We start from the raw sequence: 21,366 nt of genomic DNA, 5'->3' as shown, positions 1-21,366 counted from the left end.
CAAAGCACTGTATTTTGGGGTGACCTATCTTGAGTTACCTCAGTTATAAACAGTGGAAGCATATTCTGCTACCTTTCACTGTCAATTAATATTTGCTTCAGAAATAATCTGGTAATCTACTCACAGTGAGTTGAAATAATAAAAATAAATGGGAACTACCACATACTGAATACCTTCTGTATACCAGGCACTCTACTATGTGGTTTCCTTATAGGACTTCCATTCTGAATTAATAAGGTATGAGTATTTTATACTTGCTAAAAGGGAAGTTAAGTGAATTCCATGGTAGCATACAGCATAGTAGAAAAACAGAAGAAATAAGATCACACCTCAGGTTTATCTTCATTCCTATAGCTTGGCCCATTTTCTTCATTATTATATTGTCCTTCCAAGAGTCTTTGTATTTTAGTAGAAAATAATTTAAGCTTACAAGAGAAACCCCATGAGTGACTCCTGAAAATCAACCAGGCTAGAGGGTTGGAAGCCTTTTAGACACCCTTAACTCCTCATACTTCACAGGACTCTTCTGTGGCTTGGTATAATGCCAACCATGAGTTGGTTTCTTTTTAAGATAAAGTTTCTTTTCAGTTGCTATAGCTGGAGATTTGTGTTCTTCCTGTCTCCAAATACCCACAAAAAAGCAAACTGGAAAAGAGCCTTAGGAACCTGTCTTTCAAGGGCTCTTGCTAATTGTTCTAGACCCCAGAGCAAATGATAACATGCTAATGGAAACAAGAATACTAGGAGCACTTGTACAGTTCTAAGTGCTCTACATCCTTTAAACTCTTATCCTCTTCACACCTTCTATAAGATATCATGTCTGGTCACCTCCCCATGAGAGACTATGGACTCTGAAAAACAATCTGAGGGGTTTGAAGTGGTGGGGGTGCGGGAGGTTGGGGGAACCAGGTGGTGGGTATTAGAGAGGTCACGGTTTGCATGGAGCACTGGGTGTGGTACAAAAAACAATGAATACTGTTATGCTGAAAATAAAAAAAATATAAAAATAAAAAAGATATGGTGTCTGTCCTGTCCTAGAGGTGAGGACACTGAGATGCTGAGCTTTTAAATCCAGCGGAAGTCGAAGCCTGGCTTTCTGGAACCAGAGATAGTAGTACCAGACATTTTGCCCTTCTCCTCTTCATCGTGATCCTTATGCAAATAATGTGCTGTCTCTTGAGGAAGCTAACACCCTATTAGCCAACATGCAGATAATCTGGTGGATGAGGCTTGCCTTTAAAACAAAAAGAAAACAGGACAGCTGCCCATAAGACCTCAGGCTTCTTCCATATGGCTTCCTAAGTCAACCTGATTGGTAGCCACTGTCTGAATGGGGGGACACTGTGCTCTCCCAGGTGACATGGGGAGAAGGAAAATCAGATGACCACATTCTGTCTGGGCTGGGACATCAGCAGGACACACACCCAGGACAATTCCAGGGAACACTGGAAGACAAGATGTGAGTGATAGAATAGTGTTGTGGACAACAAATGCTTGAGAAGTTGCTAGGTTGAAAAAATGAGCAAGATATGAGAGGTCAAGGAAAGCATCCTGGAGAGCTTGGACTTGAGTCACAGAGCTCAGGAAGGTTTGAAAAGATTCCCCACCTTGCTCTTTCTTGCCTTTCTTTAAGAGCTTTGATTTGCTGCTCTTATATTTTATTTTACCATCTCAGATGGCCCCGAGAAATTAAGTGGTAGGTGACAGGTAGTACCTGTTGCAAAGCAATGATTTTGATTATGAAGTTATATTCTGGGCTTCTGCTTCAGCCCAAGAAACTTTTTTTCAGTGTTACTGCTCACAAAGTGTGGAGACAGGGCAGGGAGGAGAGGAGAAACTTGAACCAAAAAGTCCTAGAACATGGGGATTTGTCAGTGGAATGATTCTACAGTCTAGTAAAATGAGGAAGATTTAAACTGTACAAAAATTTTTTCTTTAGAATCTGCAGGCAAAAATGCTGTGCCTTTCTCTATTTGTTACTAACCAGGCACCTTCAGCTATGTTTCCATTCAGAAAAAAAAAAAAAAAGAGAGAGAGAGAGAGAATTACTGGGGTTTGAATAATGGTAACCATAGCATATTTCACATTTTGAAGTTTGAATAATTCACCTGAACTTAATTGCAAAATGAAATACTGTATTTGTGCATAGCCCTCTGGTTCTACATTAGGAAAGGAAAGGTATATTATACTTCCAAACCCTGACCCTGCTTTGGTTTTAGGTATTTCCATAATGAATCTGAATACCCAGGGGTTTCCCAAAGAATGTAAAATGCCAGAAGAATGCTCAAATGCCTTGAAGGTGGTGAGGATTAATTTAATGGGAAATGATTGCCTTCAGAAAACATGGGGAGGAAAAAAGTATATATAAATAGGTTTTGACATCAGACATTAGCAGGTGGTTTTATATTGGCACGGCAGTATTGTCTTAGCACTTTGTTAATAAAAATTCTGTAGACATTGTTCATATTATGTTTGTCAGGAAATGATCATATAAATAAAAATGGAAGATTGGTGTGGAAAGAATATAAATATTGAACACATTTCACATGGCATATCAATCAGTTAGCAATGGGGTAGTTTTCTTGCCCTTTGTCATTATTTAATGCAAATTTATGAAATGGAAAAAGCATTATAAATTTGTTATGTCATTCTATTACATATTAAAAGGTGTTTTCATTTGAGTTGCAATCCATAAATATTGCATTACTGTATCTCTTTATTTCCTGTCAAAATGCATTTTCTTAGTTAGATGAGCAGATGACTTCTCTGTGAAGCTGATCACCTTGGATGTGGCCATTAGTTCTGTTCTATGTCCAGAGTCAGCTATCCTTTTCCTAAACCTTCTAGATGCATACTTCTAAGAAATATAACAATATCCTTCCTTATACTGAATGTTGTTAGCAACATGTCCAGACTTGGAAAACCTCCTCTTGTTTTGTTAAGATTCATTTTGGATAGTAGTCAGACCAAATTTTCTTCTATAGCATTAGGACTATTTAGTTAGGAATTCCAGAAGACCAGTTTTTAGTTTTTTTGGCTTTTGGTTTTTGGTTGGTTTTTGTTTTTTGTTTTTTTGTTTTTGTTTTTGTTTTTGTTTTTGTTTTTGTATTTATATTGTATTTAGACAAAGGACATGCACCTCTGGGGAAGGCTGCTAAATTATTTCTTAGTACAGAAGGCCCATGAAGATTTGTTTCCATCATATTTTGGTGAAACATACCATCTGTTCAGCTAAAGAGTTGCTGTTACCAAAGCAGGTAGAAATAGGACCATCTTTGTTTTCATCATCTTTTGTGGTGATGAAAAGGGGGCTATGCATGTGCCTGTGTTTCCAACTTTCCCAAATCCATTCTAAATCATCAGATTTCATGTGATATTGACTATTTTACCTCCCACATACCAAGGTCTCTCGTGTATAGGCCTGGGCCTTGAGGTCATTGACATCAGTCTGGCCACTGAACAGATTCTCTGGGTTTATCTGGTTTTATTGGTTAGCTTGGGACCACTGCTTTTGCTTTTGTGTGAATTTTTGTAAAATTCAAGGGCAATTTGTATTTTCTTCCTTTTTCCTTTCTTTCCCCCAACTTTCTTCCCCATTTCCTTATTTTGAACCAGACCAAACAGTTAAAGGGATCCAAAAATTCCAGGCTTTTTTGTGCCTTTGTACTTACTCACTGTTCCCTATTTCCAGGCATGTTTGTCTTAAGTTTTTCTATTGGCTAATCCTCCTTTACCTCTGTAGGCTTTCCCCAAACAGTATCAGTTCTTTAAATCTCACTGTGAGGTACCTTCCTCATCTGTTGATGGGTGTCTCACTTTGCCACACTCTGCTTTCTCATGTATGCAACCTTGGCCGTTGTTTGTGTTGACATACTTGTTCATGCCCCCATGAAATAGTAGTAAGCTCTTTTTTTTTCCTTTTTTAACATTTTATTTATTTATTTGACAGGGCAATAGAGAGCACAAATAGGCAGAGCCTCAGGCTGGAGGAGAGGGAGAAGTAGGCTCCCTTCTAAACAGGAAGCCCAGTGTGGGATTCAATCCCAGGACACTGGGATCATGACCTGAGCCAAAGGCAGCCACTTAACTGAATGAGCCATTCAGGCACCAGTAGTAAGCTCCTTTTGAGTAAAGACCGGGTCTTTTATCTTAGTGTTATTTGCACTCAGCAGTGTTAAAACCCAATAATTACTAGATTGATTGATGGATGGGTGGATTGTATTTGGATGGAAATAAAAGTGACTGTCCATTGCTCTGAGAAATGAAGTTAGACATACTTACTGTCCTATCAGAGCTTTACAGTTGAATTGGGAAAATTAATTATGTATATAGATTTATGAGAGGAGGCAATATATGTTAAGTCAAACATATGGGGGAAAAAGATAAAGGACTGTAGAGAAATACAATAAGCAGATCAAAACCCCAGGGGACAAGGAATGGTTTGAGGAGGAAATGACATTTGAGTTCTTCCTTGAGTTTTAGTTCTCTTCACCATTCTTCCTGCTACTACCAGAAGGAACCAAGGAAACAAAAAGACTCCAGGAGAAAAACAGTTTTTTGTTTTTTTTTTTAATATGGTAAAAAGTAGCAACTCTAGAATAAACCTTCCTTATTTCAAATTCTTCCCCTGCTTAGCAGTTATGTAACCTCGACCAGATACTTCAAACAATAGGTTTTTCTTTCATCAAATGGTGCTTAAAACTGAGTTATCATAAGAAAACAAAGGGAGAGAGAAAGAGATAATTTATGTAACATTCTTACCACGATTGATGGTATACAGTAAGTGCACAGTAAGTATTTGCCATTATTGTTTTCATTATCAAAGGCCTTCCCCATGAGGTGTATCTGTTTTTATGTGCACTCATTTATTATGCCTTATTACATAAAGCAAAGCCTGTTATGAAATGTAACTATGCAACAAAAATCCTTTTAATGTCTTATTAGATCGAACTATATAAAACTAATTTTACAGATCAAAAATGACTAAATATCAAATTTCTTTCATATGGTTTCAACTATACATGCATACATGTGTATATATATATATATATATATATATATATATATATATGCATTTACACATTTAGAATCTTGCCTATAAGTCAGAAGGTCTTGAAATGGAAAAATTATGCATGAGAAAAGTTTGTGATCTCATGATCCACTAATTTCAAGCAGCAGTCACAGCAAAACTGTAGTTTGGCAAAGAGATTTAGGGGGCTCACTGGAGTACAATATTAAATACCGAATAGGTAAGTTTTCCATTTCAGTAAGACCTTCATACCCAGATCTTAATATCTAGTCTAGGTTGCAGACATGGTCAATAACTCATTCTCATGTTATCCTGGTTTTTGCAATTTGCCAAACCAGAGATTTAAGCCTACTGTAGAGAATACAGTTCAAATAAAAGTTATGTGGCACCTGTGATGTCCTGCAGAGACAGCACACCTGTTGAGATGCAAAAATTGGTAGAGTCTGATGAAATATATAGGTTAGGTTCAGAATGTTGCAGGAATCCATTCAGATATGTGGATTTCTGGTGACATTTGAGCTGATTCTTAAAGGATTTGAAGAGCTTGGCTAGGAGTGGAGGGGAATCCCCTTATAGAAAGGAATATAAGAAGTAGGTCTGGAGGCTCGAAGGGGTATATTGCAAGAATGAATGCCACATGGCCAGGAATGACTGCACATATAGTATGTGAAGAGGAAAAAGGGGGGAGTAAGGTCATAAGAAGAAGGAGGTGTTTCAAATGCCTTGCTCTGTGGTTCACTCATTGTCCTGTATGCAGCAAGAATGGGCATATGTAAGGTTTTCAGCTAAATTATTGGAACAATAAGAATGATTGTTTGAAGAAGATTATCCATCCCTACCTAACAGCAGATGGGGATGGTAAAGTACCTAACTAGATAGGATAACAGGTTAGAAGACTTTCAAAGAAGTTTAAGAACAGGAAATGAAAACTCATCTAGGCAGGGACATTGGTTAAGGAAAGAAGAGGGTATTGAAGAGAAAGAATTGGCAGCACTAGGGAAGTGGTGGGAATGAGAAGATGGTTGAAAGGAAGCTGCAGACCCTTCATTCCAACTGACTATAGGGATGATGATATGAGTATCAGTCAGGAAAAGAGACCTGTCAGTCTACTTGCTGTGCAGAGGGATTTAATTCACAGAAGTACCTGCCTGCAAGACAAACAGAAGCTTCAAGGAGCAAAAGTCAGGGTACCTCTGTTAGCTGTCAAGATCAAGCTGGGTTGTGGTCCAGTAAGGAGGTTGCTGATGCTGTGAAAGGTGAAGAAACTATGTGAACTGCAGCAGCTGTGCAGCCCAGAAACAGGTGACAGACAGGGAGCGCAGAGTCCAGCCAACTGTGGCAGACCCACATGGTCTGTGCCACCGTTGGGAGGGGAGGAAAAACATATGCTGCCTTTCAGCTTCCAAAATATTGTGAGTGCACCTCATTCACAAAACAGAAAGCTGGCAGTTGAGTCCGGGAAGAAGCAGTTCCCAGGCTTCCTGCTGCTGAGCCAGCGGGGAAAGCATAAGAGAGGCTGGCAACGCTGCCCAGGGTTCAAGAGAGAAGATAGGACAGGGCTAAAGCCTAGGGACAATGTAGTGACAGGCAAATGCGTATTAAGTTCTGGTGGGGCATCAAGTGGAGAAAGTCTGGAAAGCCAGATGTAAGCTTAGAGATTTAGATTTGGAAATCTGAAGCAAAGGAGGAGATACAGATGAGAATGGAGAGAAAGGTGGACACAGAGAGAGAGAGGCAGGAGAGGGAGAGCAAAGATTGAGATCCTGGCCATGAGGTATAGTGGTGGAAGAGGGAGATGCCAGTAGGAAGCAGGGAGTGCTCAGATAGTGAGGAAGGGCACCTGAACAATGTAGTCAAAAAGGTCATAGAAACGAAAATTTTGAGAAGGAAGAGGTGGCCAATGCAGGCAAATTGCTCAACCCAAAGGACTCTGAAAGCAGTATTAAATGTGGTGATTTCAGGTCCACTGATGATGAGAAACCACGCTGAGCATGGTTGTCAGGACAGAAGTGTGATTAAAGGCAGTTGTTGAGGTGGATTTGGTGGGGAAACACGTGAACGCAGAATAGATAAACTAGGGCGCCTGGGTGACTCAGTTGGTTAAGCGACTGCTTTCAGCTCAGGTCATGATCCTGGAGTCCCGGGATCGAGTCCCGCATCGGGCTCCCAGATCCATGGGGAGTCTGCTTCTCTCTCTGACCTTCTTGCTCATACTCTCTCTCACTGTCTCTCTCTCAAATAAATTAAAAAAAAAAAAAAAAGAATAGATAAACTACAGGTGGTAAAGGGTAAAGGGAAAAGATGATGGATAGTTTGCAAAAGAAGAGTGAGACAACAGAAGTTTCCATTTGGAGGAAATTTATGTTAGTTTGTTTGACATTTGATGAAAATAGGTGCTCTTGGGACGAGAGACGGAACAGCTGCCCAAAGGGCAGGTTGGGAGCAAAGGTCCAGGAGACATGGGGAAGGGTGGAATCCAGTGTCCTGGTAGTAGCCGTGGCAGAAAGGGCTCGGATGCCTCCACATCTATTAATGTTCTGATCGGCATTGGCACTGAGATGATCATGAACATACCGAATTCCCCCAGAGAGTATAGTGTTTCAAAGCAAGGACAACAGCATTGTTTCTCACAGAGTGATAATCATCCAATCTATGTACGTAAAAAACCTGGAAATAAGCATCACTAAAATGCAACAAAGTCAGTGTGGAAACAAACGTCCTCCTGCACTGAGGTGCTTCCTGCCCCCAAATAGCTACATTTACTAACCTTTGGGTAATAATAATGAGAACTTTCTGTTGCAGGCTGTGGTTGTGGGCCACACTCATACATAAGAAGAACATTGACATTTGAGTTACGCAACTTTACTAATCAATTTCTTGACTGTAGAAAAACTGCTCTATCATTTTACAGCCCCTATTATAGCCTAACAAGAGAGAGATAATTAAGTCCTAGGGGACCCACGTTCTAGCCAGCTGCAGAAGGAGCCCTTTCCCTCTCCTTCCCAATCTGGAAGAAGTCTCTGCACTTCACAATTAAATGTGCTCCTCTTCTTTGTCTGTGGGAGTCAGGGATGATTGGAAGAAAGTTTAATGTGCTCCTTAGTACTTGGTTTCTGACATTTGTTTAGTGTGGGCTTATAGTCTCTGCCAATATGACAATAAAACCACATGGATGGACAGGAAGTCAAGGTCCTCAGTTTCTTGTGTTTGTATGGAGGGAGCAGGAAAAGGACTTTGACCATAGATCTAAACATTTTAAGGCAGCACAGCTTTAAGATAAAAGACCGTTAATATCGTATATATCTATGCATGGTGTCATGGTATTTTCACGTAGTTAAATCAGCATAGGGCACAGATGACCCTTGAACAACAGGGGTTTGAACTGCATGGATCCCCTTACACATGTATTTTTTTCGATACAGTACAGTACTGTAGATGTATTTTCCTTGTGATTTTCTTGGTAACATTCTTTCCTCTAGCCTACTTTAATGTAAGAATACAATACATAGTATGTATAATATATAAAACATGTTAATTGACTGTTTTTATGATTGGTAAGGCTTTCAGTCAACAGTAGGTTATTAGTAGTTCAGTTGCACAAAATCAAAAGTTATATGTGGATTCTCCAGTGTGTTTGGGGGGACTTGGTGCCCCTAGACCTTGTGTTGTTCAAGAGTGAACTATGTTATCACTCATCAATTACATTTCAAAAATCTTATCACTTGACAGATTTTGAGTGTTTATCTTTGCTTAGTTTTTGTTATTTTTTTTTCTTTTACACTAAATCCGAAAAATGTCCTTCTGTCTCCGATGTTTTTACTTATCAAAGAAAACTTATTTTTTGAAGTTAGTTTCAATATATAGATTCTCCGTTCTCTCCCTCCAAGTAACCTTGCTTTCATTTTGTAGCATTAACAATTCAAGGATAAATGGACACTATTTTGGCCTAAAGTCACTGTATTTTTCAACATCTATTTCACTGGGCAGGAACATGCAATAAAAGTGCTGTATAAAACTTGTATTCTATGATAAGAAATGCTTTAAGACAATTGGCTTTTATTTAATGTCAACAGGGAATTTTACAGTTATTGGCATTAGTTTTATCAGAGCAGTTTGTTTTTGTTTTTGTTTTTTTTCTTAGCAACAGATATTCTGATATGGCCGTTCTTTGTTTTCTCATAGACATCCCAGGCCAAGAAGGACATATACTAAATACTGGAGAAAACCTAAATACCCCAAATTATTGGGAGAAAATATACGTGTATAGGGAACATAATGAGACAGGGAAGCATTACCTAGAGGCTCTGGTTGACATTGTTTGAAATGTGTTTAATAAACTATTATGACTCAATGAAGGTAACTTTCAGTGTACATAATTTAGTTGGAAAAGCCTTAACTGATCTGGCTAACAATGATGTAAAATGCTTTGCCATTTGATTAAAATGCCAACACGTATACAAGACTAAAATGGAGCACTCTTATTTTCAGTTGACCTGTAGACTGGTATGCACACGTTTAAAGTATATTTCTCATTAAGAAAACTCATTATAAGCACTATACAATGACAAACCAAATCAGTAGTTGTGTTTGAAAATCCCTTCTCTGTCAAGCCAAATCTTATTCATTTCCCAAAGTTTAACCTGGAGCAATGCCTTCCAAGAGTCTTTCTTAGCCTCTTATATCTCTTTACCTCCATGGCATTTTCTTCTGTAACTGATTACACTGTATGGTAACTGGTGGTCTGCCTCTACCCCACACTTGGCAGTTTTTCTTTACTCACATTGCTAATTAGAGCACAAAGCACATTGTAAACATGATTATCAAATAAAGGAATATATAAATGAATGAGGTGGTAAATGAGTGCATGAATAAATGAGGGAAAATTATTCATATCACAGGTGTTATTTTTAAGTTTTCTGCCATTGGAATTAAAATTAGTTTCATCTAAATATGTTTTTCCCTCTGTTTTTCGACATTGTATATACCCCAAATGAAGTAACTCCACAGTTTAGGGAAGTTCCACACACCAAGGATAAATTGATTCTGCACTGTAAGACTTGGGTAATAGAAAAAGACATGAGGGGCATGTGGGTGGCTGAGTCAGTTGAGCATCTGACTCTTGATTTCAGCTCAGGTCATGATCTCAGGGCTATGTGATTGAGCCCTGCATTGGGTTTCATGCTCATCGTGGAATCTGCTTGAGATTCTCTCTCTCCCTCTAGTCCCACTCACATGCATTCTCTCTCTCTCTCTCTCTCAAATAAATAAATCTTGAAAATAAAAATTAAAAAGACAAAGACATGAGATACACACTGGAGCCCCTAACAAGCTAACAAAATAGTTGTAAAACTAAGAAACCTGGACATAAAAATTTTTTATGATATTTAACAGTGCCAGCTAGTATATGGGTAAGTGTTTGGGGAAGACACGAGAATAAGACATAGATTCTCATGGGTTAATGTGCAAGAATATGCTTATAAAAGAAGCCGCTTCCTGGCCTCCACTCCCAGAGATTCTGATTTATTGGGTCTCAGGTAGACCTGGGAATCTGAACTTCTAATGAGAACTCTTGGTTATTTCCTGCAGAATGTCCCAGGAAAATAATTTTCAGTGGACTAGGGAGAGACTTTTATGGGCCAGAATTTATGGGCCAGTAGGAGTGGGAGCTTAGTCTGGTGCCTGAAGGATGCTTAGATGGGCAAGGAGGGAAAGCAGTGAATCTCCTTTTCATTATGGTAATTGGCAGAAACATCTCTATCCAAATACTCGATGATTATGATGATTGACAGAATGCATTCTTGTGACATCCCAGTGTTGTGTTACTCTAGGAAGTAATATGGAAGCCATATTACTCTGATGCTTCCTTTTTTGTTTGTTTTTAATCTAGCCTAGAAGCAGATTTTAAATTGACTTCTTTTCCCCAGTTTTCACTTTTTACCTGCAAAATCTTGACAAGTTCCTTCAGTTCAGAATTTCTAAGAATCAAACATGCCTGTTGTTGCTATACCTTAAATTGTGATGATATTTTAAACAAGGACTATTGGGTGAAGAGTAGTGAAACATTAGATGTCTCCATCCACTAACACCACGAAGAAACCATCTATTCCATTTTCTTGCCAATAAAACTTGGAAGGTTACACAAGTTTTGTGCATATGCAGGCTGTTTTTCCATGTTGATAGATATTTACTATAAAATGAGCTGCGTCAACAACATGACTAGCCTCTGGAATGCTAAAGCTTGATAGTGTGTTCTTCAAAGCAAAGTAGACTTTGAAGGTATTTGTTTGAAGATTCCTTAATCAGGGGGACCATATTTGTGGGTCATTCAGAATGCTCAGAGAGACTAATTGCAAAGGCTGGCAATCAAGTTGGCATGAATGAAAGAAGGGTAACAATCAGTACTGTGAAGTGAGAGGAGTTTCAATGGCGATGACTCAGTTGCCTAGCAGAGGAAGATAAGTAGCACCCGGTAAGAAGAAACCAACAAGATACTTCTTGTCTTTCTTGAGTTTGGGCACTGTGTCACCTGGAGACAACTTTGCACAGTCACACAGGCAAGGTAGGCGGTCATTAGGAGGTGGTTCCACCTATGTCTTCAATTCTGACAATACAAGTATGGAAGACATAATATTAGCACCAGTAACTGGTTCTCTTCACCTTGCTGGGTTCTCAGAAAAATACATTTACCACCAGCCCTAGCCGTTAGTTAGTCCATGTGACTAGTTCTGCCCAGTCATCTCCAAATTGAAGTGACACTTCTGGATTGAGGCAGTAAAGATCCCTACAACATTCTCCAGTTTCTCTTTTCCCAGCTATGATGAAGGTTTCATGTTGAAAAGGTAAGGAAGCCTAAATACTTGAGTTATTCCGTTGACAGGGAGATTATAATACTTAGCAACTAACCAGGATATCTTGGGAGTAAAAAAAAAAAAAAAGTGGTGTTAATAAGTATGCCAGCACAACAGAGATAAACTGGACTGTCTTGGGAAATAAGGACATTGAGTCACTCTATCCATGGAGGATAGTTGACTGCTGTAGTGCTCAGACCTTATGAAAAAAGGAAATATATTTTATTTTTTAATTTTTAGCAGGAACTTTCTTTTTTTTTTTAAGGTTTTATTTATTTGAGAGAGAGAGAGAGAGAGTAAGAGCACAAGAAGGGAGGAGGTCAGAGGGAGAAGCAGATTCCCTGTGGAACAGGGAGCCTTATGTAGGACTCGATCCTTGGACTCCAGGATCAAGACCTGAGCTGAAGGTAGTTGCTTAACCAACTGAACCACCCAGGTGCCCAAGAAATTTATTTTTTAAGTAAGAGAGCTATTAGGGTTGTTACTTGAACATAACCTGTTGTATCATGACCAATACAGTAGCTTATCCTCCAAACCTGTTGTTATCTGAAACTTTTGGGGAGAGGTGCTTTATCTCTACCCTTTCTGAAAAAAGACAAAGAAGGTGGGTGCCTCTGTAAAGTCCTAATTTGTTTGGCTGATACTCCCAAGGAGCCTGTTCCCTGCCCTTCTCATATCACTGCCAAAAGATCTTATTCAAAGTGTCTTGATTTCTGAAAGAACTATCTTTAAAACCACAGTAAAAACAAGCACCAATGTATATAACATTTTACATTTTGTCTTAACCTCTCTCTGGGATAAGGAGAACTGGCATGAAACACCCGTTTTGTAGACAAGGATGCTGAAGCTCAGAAAATATGATTTTTATAGACGGCACGGATGGCATGGAGCACTGGGTGTGGTGAAAAAATAATGAATACTGTTATGTTGAAAATAAATAAATTTAATGAAAAAAATGTGATTTTTTTTCCTAAGTTACATGGCTGGTAAGATTATCTGGCCCCAGACCTAACTCTGCCACTTTAGGGAATACCAAGAACTGAGATATACCTACTCTGTTATGCTGCAAGAGTTAGGTTGGGAGAAGACTTGATGAACACCACTTCTCTGCTTGTACTATGCTTTTGTAATATCTGCTTGCTTGAGAGAAGCCATTCTGAAATATTGTGGATCAAATGTCACGAGAAGTATGTGATTTAAAGAGCAAGCCCAGTGAAGGATGTCCTACTGGCCTTCATGAAGCTACAGAAGCCAGTTTTGGGGATTCATAATGTACTTCTTTACATCAATTGGAACCATTTTGTCCAGAAAATTTAATACTACAGTTTGATCCCATTTTTGGCCAATTGGATTTTCCTGCCCTTCTCCAACACACTCACCACCACCACCCCCCCAAAAAGACAGATTGCTGCCAGTTACTTACTGTTCTGCTTTGTACATTATTCAGATCCAGTGTGACTGTTGGTTCGACCTCTGTAAGCTTTAATGACATAATACTTGTCAAGGTTCAAAAGAAGAAAAGGTCTTTAAGGTGTAAAAAATGAGAATCAAATTCAAGATGAGTTTGCCAGTGAGAACCAGGTCTAATCATTTCACTCAAGTATTAATTTTCTCTGGGTCAAATACCAAACAGATCCTGAAGCATGAGAAAATAGAATATCATCTGTTTGGTGTATTCTTTGGGGTTATAACTGTCTGATGAGGAGATAGTTACAACCCTAGAGAAAGATGTAAGGTCTGAAACATGGTGAGCCTCATTTTGAGTATCCAACATCATTATATTGCTGTATTTAAACTTCTAAGAGCCCAGTGGATATTAAGAAAGAAACCGTGATTGTCTGATCCACATTGTATTATTCTTTGACTAAGGTAAAATGATAAAATTCTCATTTTAAGAAATAGGAAAAATGCTGCTCCAAGTTGCTACATTAGTTTTATAGAACAGAATAGCCTCTGATTAAAATCCAGTGACTATTCTCATGTTATATGCAATTTTTTTTCAATTTTTCATATCAACAGTGGCCAAAAAGAAAAAATACTGAGGGCCAATAATAAATTGAACTGCTATCTTCAGAGTTCCCCTAGTATTTGAATACTGAGCTATAAAGATCGATCTCCCAAATAATACATTTATATTAAAAGTACTTATCCTGGCGATCCAAAGTCTTTTCTGAGTCATATCAGACTCAAAGAACGTTTGTGCTTTGGACTACTCAAGAAAATTTTTGAAAAGAACTACATCTGGGTTTTTTTTGTGAAAATTCATTATTTCACAGAATTCTGTTAGGACACATAACAAGGATAGATTTAGAAGTTCAGTAGGTTAGTTCCTGAGACTAGACATGGGTGGTTATAGGAACTGTTAACTATTTTGTAGCAATAAAACATGATCATCATAATAATTAACAATTATTGCCATTATTAAAACCTCTATTCCATTAAGGAAAGTGACTTTTTTTTTTTTTTAATTTATTTGACAGACAGAGATCACACGTAGTCAGAGAGGCAGGCAGAGAGAGAGAGGAGAAGCAGACTCCCTGCTGAACAGAGAATCCGATGCAGGGCTCGATCCCAGGACCTTGGGATCATGACCTGAGCCAAAGGCTGAGGTTGTAACCCTCTGAGCCACCCACTTGCCCCAAGGAAAGTGACCTGTTTTGTAGGCCTCTTGGGGATTCTTGGAATATAGCACAAACCCTGCCTTCAAAGTGTTAACTAGGACAGTGGAAACTACCAAGCTACACTTCTTTCTGGCACTCACTTGCACGTGTAGTTTTTTCCCTCTGTCTCTTTTTCTTTCTGGATGAGTGTGAACTCTATAGTCACATGAATCCATAAATCGAACTCCATGTTCTACCACTGTCAAGCAAAAACATTTGAGATTTGCTTGTTGACATTCAGGTAATTCCCTTCAACTCCACTTGGAGAATGAACTTCCCTGAACACCTATCTCCGCTTCCTTTCCTTCTCCATGTCTGCCTCCCCCCATTCAGTGAGCTCCTGTGCAGAATCAGCAGGAGCCTGCCTACAGAAAAATTTACGGCACTTTCTGCTCACATATACATGGCCCTGAAGTGAATATGATGCAGTAATTCAAATTGGACTAGCACCTTTCGATCTGTTTATGAATGGTGTTGCAGCCCCATGAGTGAATTAAAGCACTGTGGTTTCTGGGCAACAGTATTATTCTTGCAAAATTTGTACTGAATTAAAAATATATATCATCTAGGAAAAAAATAAGAGATTCCAGCCCTCCGACGTTTATCCAGAGTGAGCTTCAGTTTCAGGGCACTTTTCACTTATCTTCACTGTAGATTTACTCTTTCTAACCAGTGCAGCAGGGATAAGCAGAGATCAGGTTAAGAACATCAAAGTCGCAACTGACCTGGGGATTGTCCCTGCTTACATGCTTAGATGTGGTAGCTTCTAAGTGAGGAAACTCTCATTTTCTGAGGAAACGAGTTGGTTCAGTTAGGCAGAATCCTATACTAAACCAGCAAAGTTTCCACATGAACAGTTTCCTGTTAGAATTGAAAATTAGTCGGCTTTTCTCTCCACTCCACAGCTTGGAGAAAGCTTTGCACTGCAATTAAAATGGGGAGGTAGGATAGGTTGTTGAGCAAAGCAATGGGAGTAGAATGGGAGAAAGAAATTGAAAGCAAATGATATGGGAGGTCATGCAAAATATGTTTTTCATTAAGATAATTCTATCCTTTCTGCCCCACCAGTGGAGCAGTGGACTGCCTGCACAAAGGTTAGTCAGCCAGGAGTCCAGTGGCTTTGAAGGGTAGCCAGGCTAGGGACTGAATGTAGAACCCTGGTCTCATTAGGGTACTGCTCCAGCCTTCTAAGCTAATGAGCTACACATGAAGCATGCTGACTGTGGACTACACATTCAGGGTGACAAAAAGAGCAAGGAGTTACTATTTCTTGGAGATGGTTGTTTTGTTTCTCTAATGACCAGAAGGCCAGCATTTTAGCCCCAAGTGTCACAGCTTAAGATGTACCCTCCAGTCTTATTGATGCCTCTCATTTGTCATTACTTCTCTCTGGCCACTTAGACTTACATATAGGTCTGTGGGGAAATGAAAAGAAGCCCGGAAATGAATGAGGGAAGAAACTGTTAGATTCACTCATTCACTCAAAAGGAATTTACAGACCACCGATCCAGTAAAAGTAGCTATGATCAGTTGCTGGAGATAAAATAAACACGGCAGAGCCACGGACCTAAAGAAACTCAGAGATCATTAACAAGGCAGAAATGAATGGGTCTTGCAACCTCTGACAGAAAAGTCAATGAGGGACTATTGAGTCATTTCACTGTTAATTTCATTATTAATGTATTGTGTGATTAATCAGCGAGCACCCATTAGAATATTTCTTGAAATGGGACTCAGTTCAGCTTCCAGTTGAAAGAGCCCCATCAATTATCAGTCTGAGTTGGAGAGAGTGGCTTCTTGTTTTCCCTTTACTTTCCTCTATTTCTGCCAAAAATGAAGTTATGCTAAACTGAGTCTCTGATCATGGAAGTCACAAAAGAACACTTCAGTCTAGCATTCTGATCAGATTCTAGTGTGTCATTAGGCAAAAACTCTTACATTTAGACCTGTGCTATCTGAAATACACTATTGACATATGAATTTAGTTTCTTTTCGCTGACTTGTGTAGGACTTATCTGCTTAAAAATACTATACTTTAGAACTTGCTACATCTCTCCAAGTACAATTTTGGCCTATGTCTTTTTAGTTGACAGCCACTTGACCGGTATGTAGGAGAAGAAAAGACTTTAGTCACAGTTATGACCAAAAATAAGTAAATACATAAAAGAGAACTGGAAGACATTGATTAAGGGTGGTGTTAAACCAGTCAGCAGTTAAAAAACAAACAAACAAACAAACAAACAATAAAACAAAAACAGCAACAACAACAGAGAAAAAACAAAGTTTCTGCCTAGACTTGGCCTAGAAAAAGGAGTCAGCTTATTTTTAGGCACCTTTGGAAAACAGATTATAGAATTGTTCTGTGTGAAGACTGGTAATGCAAACCCTCACACATCAGCTATCAAAATAATAAAATGAAGTAAAATGTCAGCAGGCATCAAATAACAATAGATAAGGTTTCACAGTCTTTGATTTTCAGGAAAATAAATAGAGATGTTTGCTAAATGAAAACTTAAAAAAGATGTTATCAGGGAATAAATAATAATGTCTTCTCATCAGGTTCAGAATATTTTCCCTGTGACCAGATTCATAAAAGTTATGAAAGGATGAGACAACTTAATTTTTTACCAAAGGTTGGGATGGGTCTCAGTAACTCTGTTCCAAGCTGTAGCTTACAAATGTAATTGGTTTTAATTAATGATGAAATAGTGCCAGAAAAAAAATGTTCACTGTGTTTCTGTGGGTCTTGGCTGCTTAAGAATCTAACAACTTCCTGCCCACCTCTTTTTTTTTCTCTTTTTCTTTTTCCTTTTCCTTTTTTTTTTTTTTTAATATAAAGCCAAGAAAAATGGGGAAGGGTGAAGAGATGTTTTTCTTTTTGATCTAACAACTTGTTCATAGAACCTTTAATTATACAGAGGAATAATTCAGCAAGATATACACTGATGGAATTATATTTTAACTTATTAAGAAAAGACAAAATTTTATTTTCACTGAGTCTAACTTTTGGGACCCATTTAAGAAATGTTTATAAGTTAGGTACCTGGGCGGCTCAGTGGGTTAAGCCTCTGCCTTTGGCTCAGGTCATGATCTTCAGGTCCTGAGATCAAGCCCCGCATCAGGCTCTCTGCTCGGCAAGGAGCCTGCTTCCTCTTCTCTCTCTCTGCCTGCCTCTCTGCCTACTTCTGATCTCTCTCTGTCAAATTTAAAAAAAAAAAAAAAAAAAAAAAACAAGTTTATAAGTGAATGAAAACCAGATTAAAATAAGAAAGACCTGCAGCTTCTGTGCTAAGGTGGGAAGAAAGTAGATGAGTATTTAGAAAACCAGAGCCCAGTCCTTGATCTGTCCTGCACAAACTGCCTGATCTTGGGCAACTCCTCTCCATTATCATTTATTTTCTTGTTGATGATAGATCTGGCAGACAGCATGGAAAATCTGCTACCATTGGAGAGATTGTCTTTATTTTTTCACACAGTAAAATGAAATATTAGAAATTGGCTCTGATCATTTAATATTTCAGAATCTGTCTCTTCTTCACAACTGTTTTTTTAATATAAATTTAGTTTATCTTTTTTACCAGACCTTAAGCACTTCCCAGGTCAGAAATGGTGTTTTTGCCTTTTGGAGTTCAGCATCCATAGATGTTCACCAAGGTAACTCTTCATTAAGATTCTTCTTCATTTAAAATCATTTCCTGGGGATGCCTGAGTGGCACAGTGGGTTAAGTGTCTGACTCTTGGTTTCCATTGGGGTCATGATCTCAGGGTCATTAGATCAAGCCCTGCATTGGGTTCTTTGCTCAGTGCAGGGTCTGCTTCAAATTTTCTCCCTCTCCCACTGCCACTCCCACTCGTGCGCTCTCTCTCTCTCTCTCTCTCTCCAATAAATAAATAAATAAACCTTTGAAAAATTAATTAATTAATTAATTAAATGAATTAAATATTTTCCTGGATGTAAGTAAGGCCTAGTGTAAAGAGGCTGCTCTCTCACAGTCAGGAAAAATGGTTTAGTCCTAATCTACACAACTAATAATGTTCCTATGAAGAAGCCCTTGAACTTTGTGTGTCTCTGCTTTCTTAACCACTTCATAGATGTAAGGATCTTTTACGAATACATTATAATGGTTAATAGATGAGTGTTCTTTGACAAGTTGGAAGTACTGTTTAATTTTGTTGTTATCATTAATAACACAAGACTTGTGAAAATACAGGGAACAGATTTTGCTCTCCTGGCTGGATGCAAAGGAGATAGCTCACATAAATATAAGTCACAAAGCATTCTTTGAGCACTCATAATGGTGTTCCCCTGTCTTCTGAAATCCTGAGTGGGTCTCAGTGCCATCCCCTGTGGAGGCAAAATTTCCCTAGTTACAGTCGGATTTGGACGAGCCCAGATTATCTGTGATTTCCTCACTCTGCTGCTGAGTAGTTCTATCATATTAGATCATATTAGAAAGGTTTGCATTTTGAAATATACTCCTTTGGTTACTTTAATGGTCTTGCCACATCATGGAATTCATTGGCCCCCTGGAGCCCTTAATTTGCCATGCTAGAAGCTCTTAGTAAAAGAAAGACACTGGATCAGTCAACTTTCCCTCAAGTCTTTCAAAATGGTAAAATACATGCTTCAGAATAGGACTAGAAGAAATAGCCAACTCAGGTTCTGGGCAATAGAGCACTCACTGTGTTCACTGAATTTAGTTCAGGTGTCCTTCGAAGAGTCTGGTCCATGTATCCTCATGGATGGACCCCATGGACACAGTCATTCAAACACAGAATATACATGGTCAATGTCTGGCACAGAGTAACTACATAATAATTTTTTTAATGACTTAACAAAGCATTCCTGTAACAGCATCTGCCGAGTACCTACTTGATCTATAACGGAGGGAGACACATAAGAAATCTGTGACATGGTTCTTTACCAAATATTGTAATTTACTTCAGGAGACAGAACATACATACATGAGATATTTGAGCATTAAAGTGGGGAATTTTTAAGTGATAGTATGAATGATATAAAGAGAACAGCTATAAAAATTCAAAGAAATTGGGGGGGCAATGAAGATGTCTCTTTGGTACTGAAACTTGAAATAGATTTTTTTTTTTAAAGATTTTATTTATTGGGGCACCTGGGTGGCTTCTGCCTTCAGCTCAGGTCATGATCCCAGGGTCCTGGGATCAAGCCCTGCATCAGGCTCTCTGCTCAGCGGGGAGCCTGCTTCCCCGCCCCCCCCCACCCCACCTCTCTGCCTATTTGTGATCTGTCTCTCCCTTTGTCAAATAAATAAACAAAATCTTTAAAAAATAGAGGCTTTAACCCACTGAGCCACCCAGGTGCCCCGTTGAAGTAGATTTTGAAAGATGGTTGGAAATAAGAAGATGCAAGGGTTTCGCATTTCAAGAAGTAGTAACAACATGAGACAATGTCTGGAAATGGAAATGGAAATGGGTGTGTTTGTTTTACTCTTTCCTTTTGGGCAATGGGGGATGGGCATTGGAAGTAGATATATGAGACAAGATAGGATTATAATATACAATATACACTGCAATATAATCTGTAGAAATACTAATTAATGTGCACTAGGATGTATGTGTAAAGATGTGTATTATTTAAAAGAGTAAAAATCTTGAAGTAATTTAAATTCTATCGGTAGAGGAAGGGTTAAATAATTTATGGTGCATTCATATCATGAAATACGAGAAAGTAGCTGAAAAGAATAAAGTAGATCTTTGTGTGCTGACAATGGAAAGACCACCATGGAAAGATGTAACAGTGTGTTAACAGTGAAAATGCATTTGTGTAATATTCGTCAACTTCAAAAATTTATTTAAAGAAATCAAAGTGGTATTTCAGGAGGATTAATGTGGTGACATTGTGTCAAATTAAAAGGGAATGATTGAAAGGGAAGTTGGATATTGGGAGATGTTTGTGTAAGAACAGATGCCGGAGGCCAAGGATAGGGACCTGAATGGTAAAGAGAAAGAGAACCCAGAGACATTCTGAAGAATGATTTTAAAGGACTTTGTGACAGATTCCTAACATAGGGGATGAAAGAGAAAGACGAGAAAATAGATTTCCAGGTATCAGCTTAGGAAATATACTGGACAAATATTTCTCCTTACTGGAATAGACCCATTTAATCAAACCTTCTTTAAAGAAATTCTTTATGTATTTTGTGTTTGTTTGTTTCTCAGGATGGAAGAAACAGTACGAAATCTACTGAAGAGCCAAGGGCCTCCAGAGCAGAAAAAAGAAGAAACTGTTAATATAATGGTCTATCAGGTATGCCATGTTTTTTACTCTTGGCTGGGCACCAGCTGCTTGTTTTTGTTGCATTTCTTTAGCTGAGTCCTCCCTAATGCAGAGATAAATACACAAATGTGGTCCAGACCCTGGTGCTGGGAGCCTTACAGTCACCTCTGCTTAAGGAATCATGTACATGTTTACTTATCTCCTTCATTTCTTGAAGTATGACTGTGAAATAAATTGTAGATTTGGTTATAGGAAGGTGCAAAAACTAAGTTTATAATGAAACAGAGAGACCTATAAAAGTACCATAGTACTCTGTGGTCAGGGCAATAAGACAGGTATCTACAGCATTCTCTGGGAACACAGAGGTGAGGGACTCATTCTATCTAGGGAGTTAAGTGCCATACCTCTAAGAAGGATGACACTTGGTATATGTCAGAGGTATGATACTTGGGGGCTTGAGGGTTAGGAAACAGGAGGAAGGACGCTGCAATCAGAGAGAGGCCTAGAGGAAGATACAGCGGTTGAATCTGCATGGCAGACTCATGGAGAATAAGAAGCTCAAGGTAAGTAAAT

The 21,366-nt window shown here is 38.7% G+C and overlaps 1 protein-coding gene across 10 annotated transcripts in view; it reads left to right on the top strand.

Moving 5' to 3' along the window:
- The window catches only part of NCKAP5 (NCK associated protein 5), a 964,712-nt gene that overhangs the window by 631,473 nt on the left and 311,873 nt on the right, over positions 1–21,366 (top strand). For all 10 annotated transcript variants that reach the window (XM_082689272.1, XM_082689269.1, XM_082689270.1 and 7 more), the window contains one exon: positions 20,736–20,823. In XM_082689272.1, coding sequence (XP_082545398.1) covers positions 20,736–20,823 — 88 coding nt within the window. The remainder of the gene's footprint in view (positions 1–20,735; positions 20,824–21,366) is intronic.

The sequence above is a fragment of the Mustela nivalis genome (genome assembly GCF_964662115.1).
Source record: "Mustela nivalis genome assembly, chromosome: 11".
Classification (NCBI taxonomy): Eukaryota; Metazoa; Chordata; class Mammalia; order Carnivora; family Mustelidae; genus Mustela; species Mustela nivalis.
The sequence above is the reverse complement of the archived record's forward strand: the minus strand, read 5'-3'. Positions and strand labels throughout refer to the sequence as shown.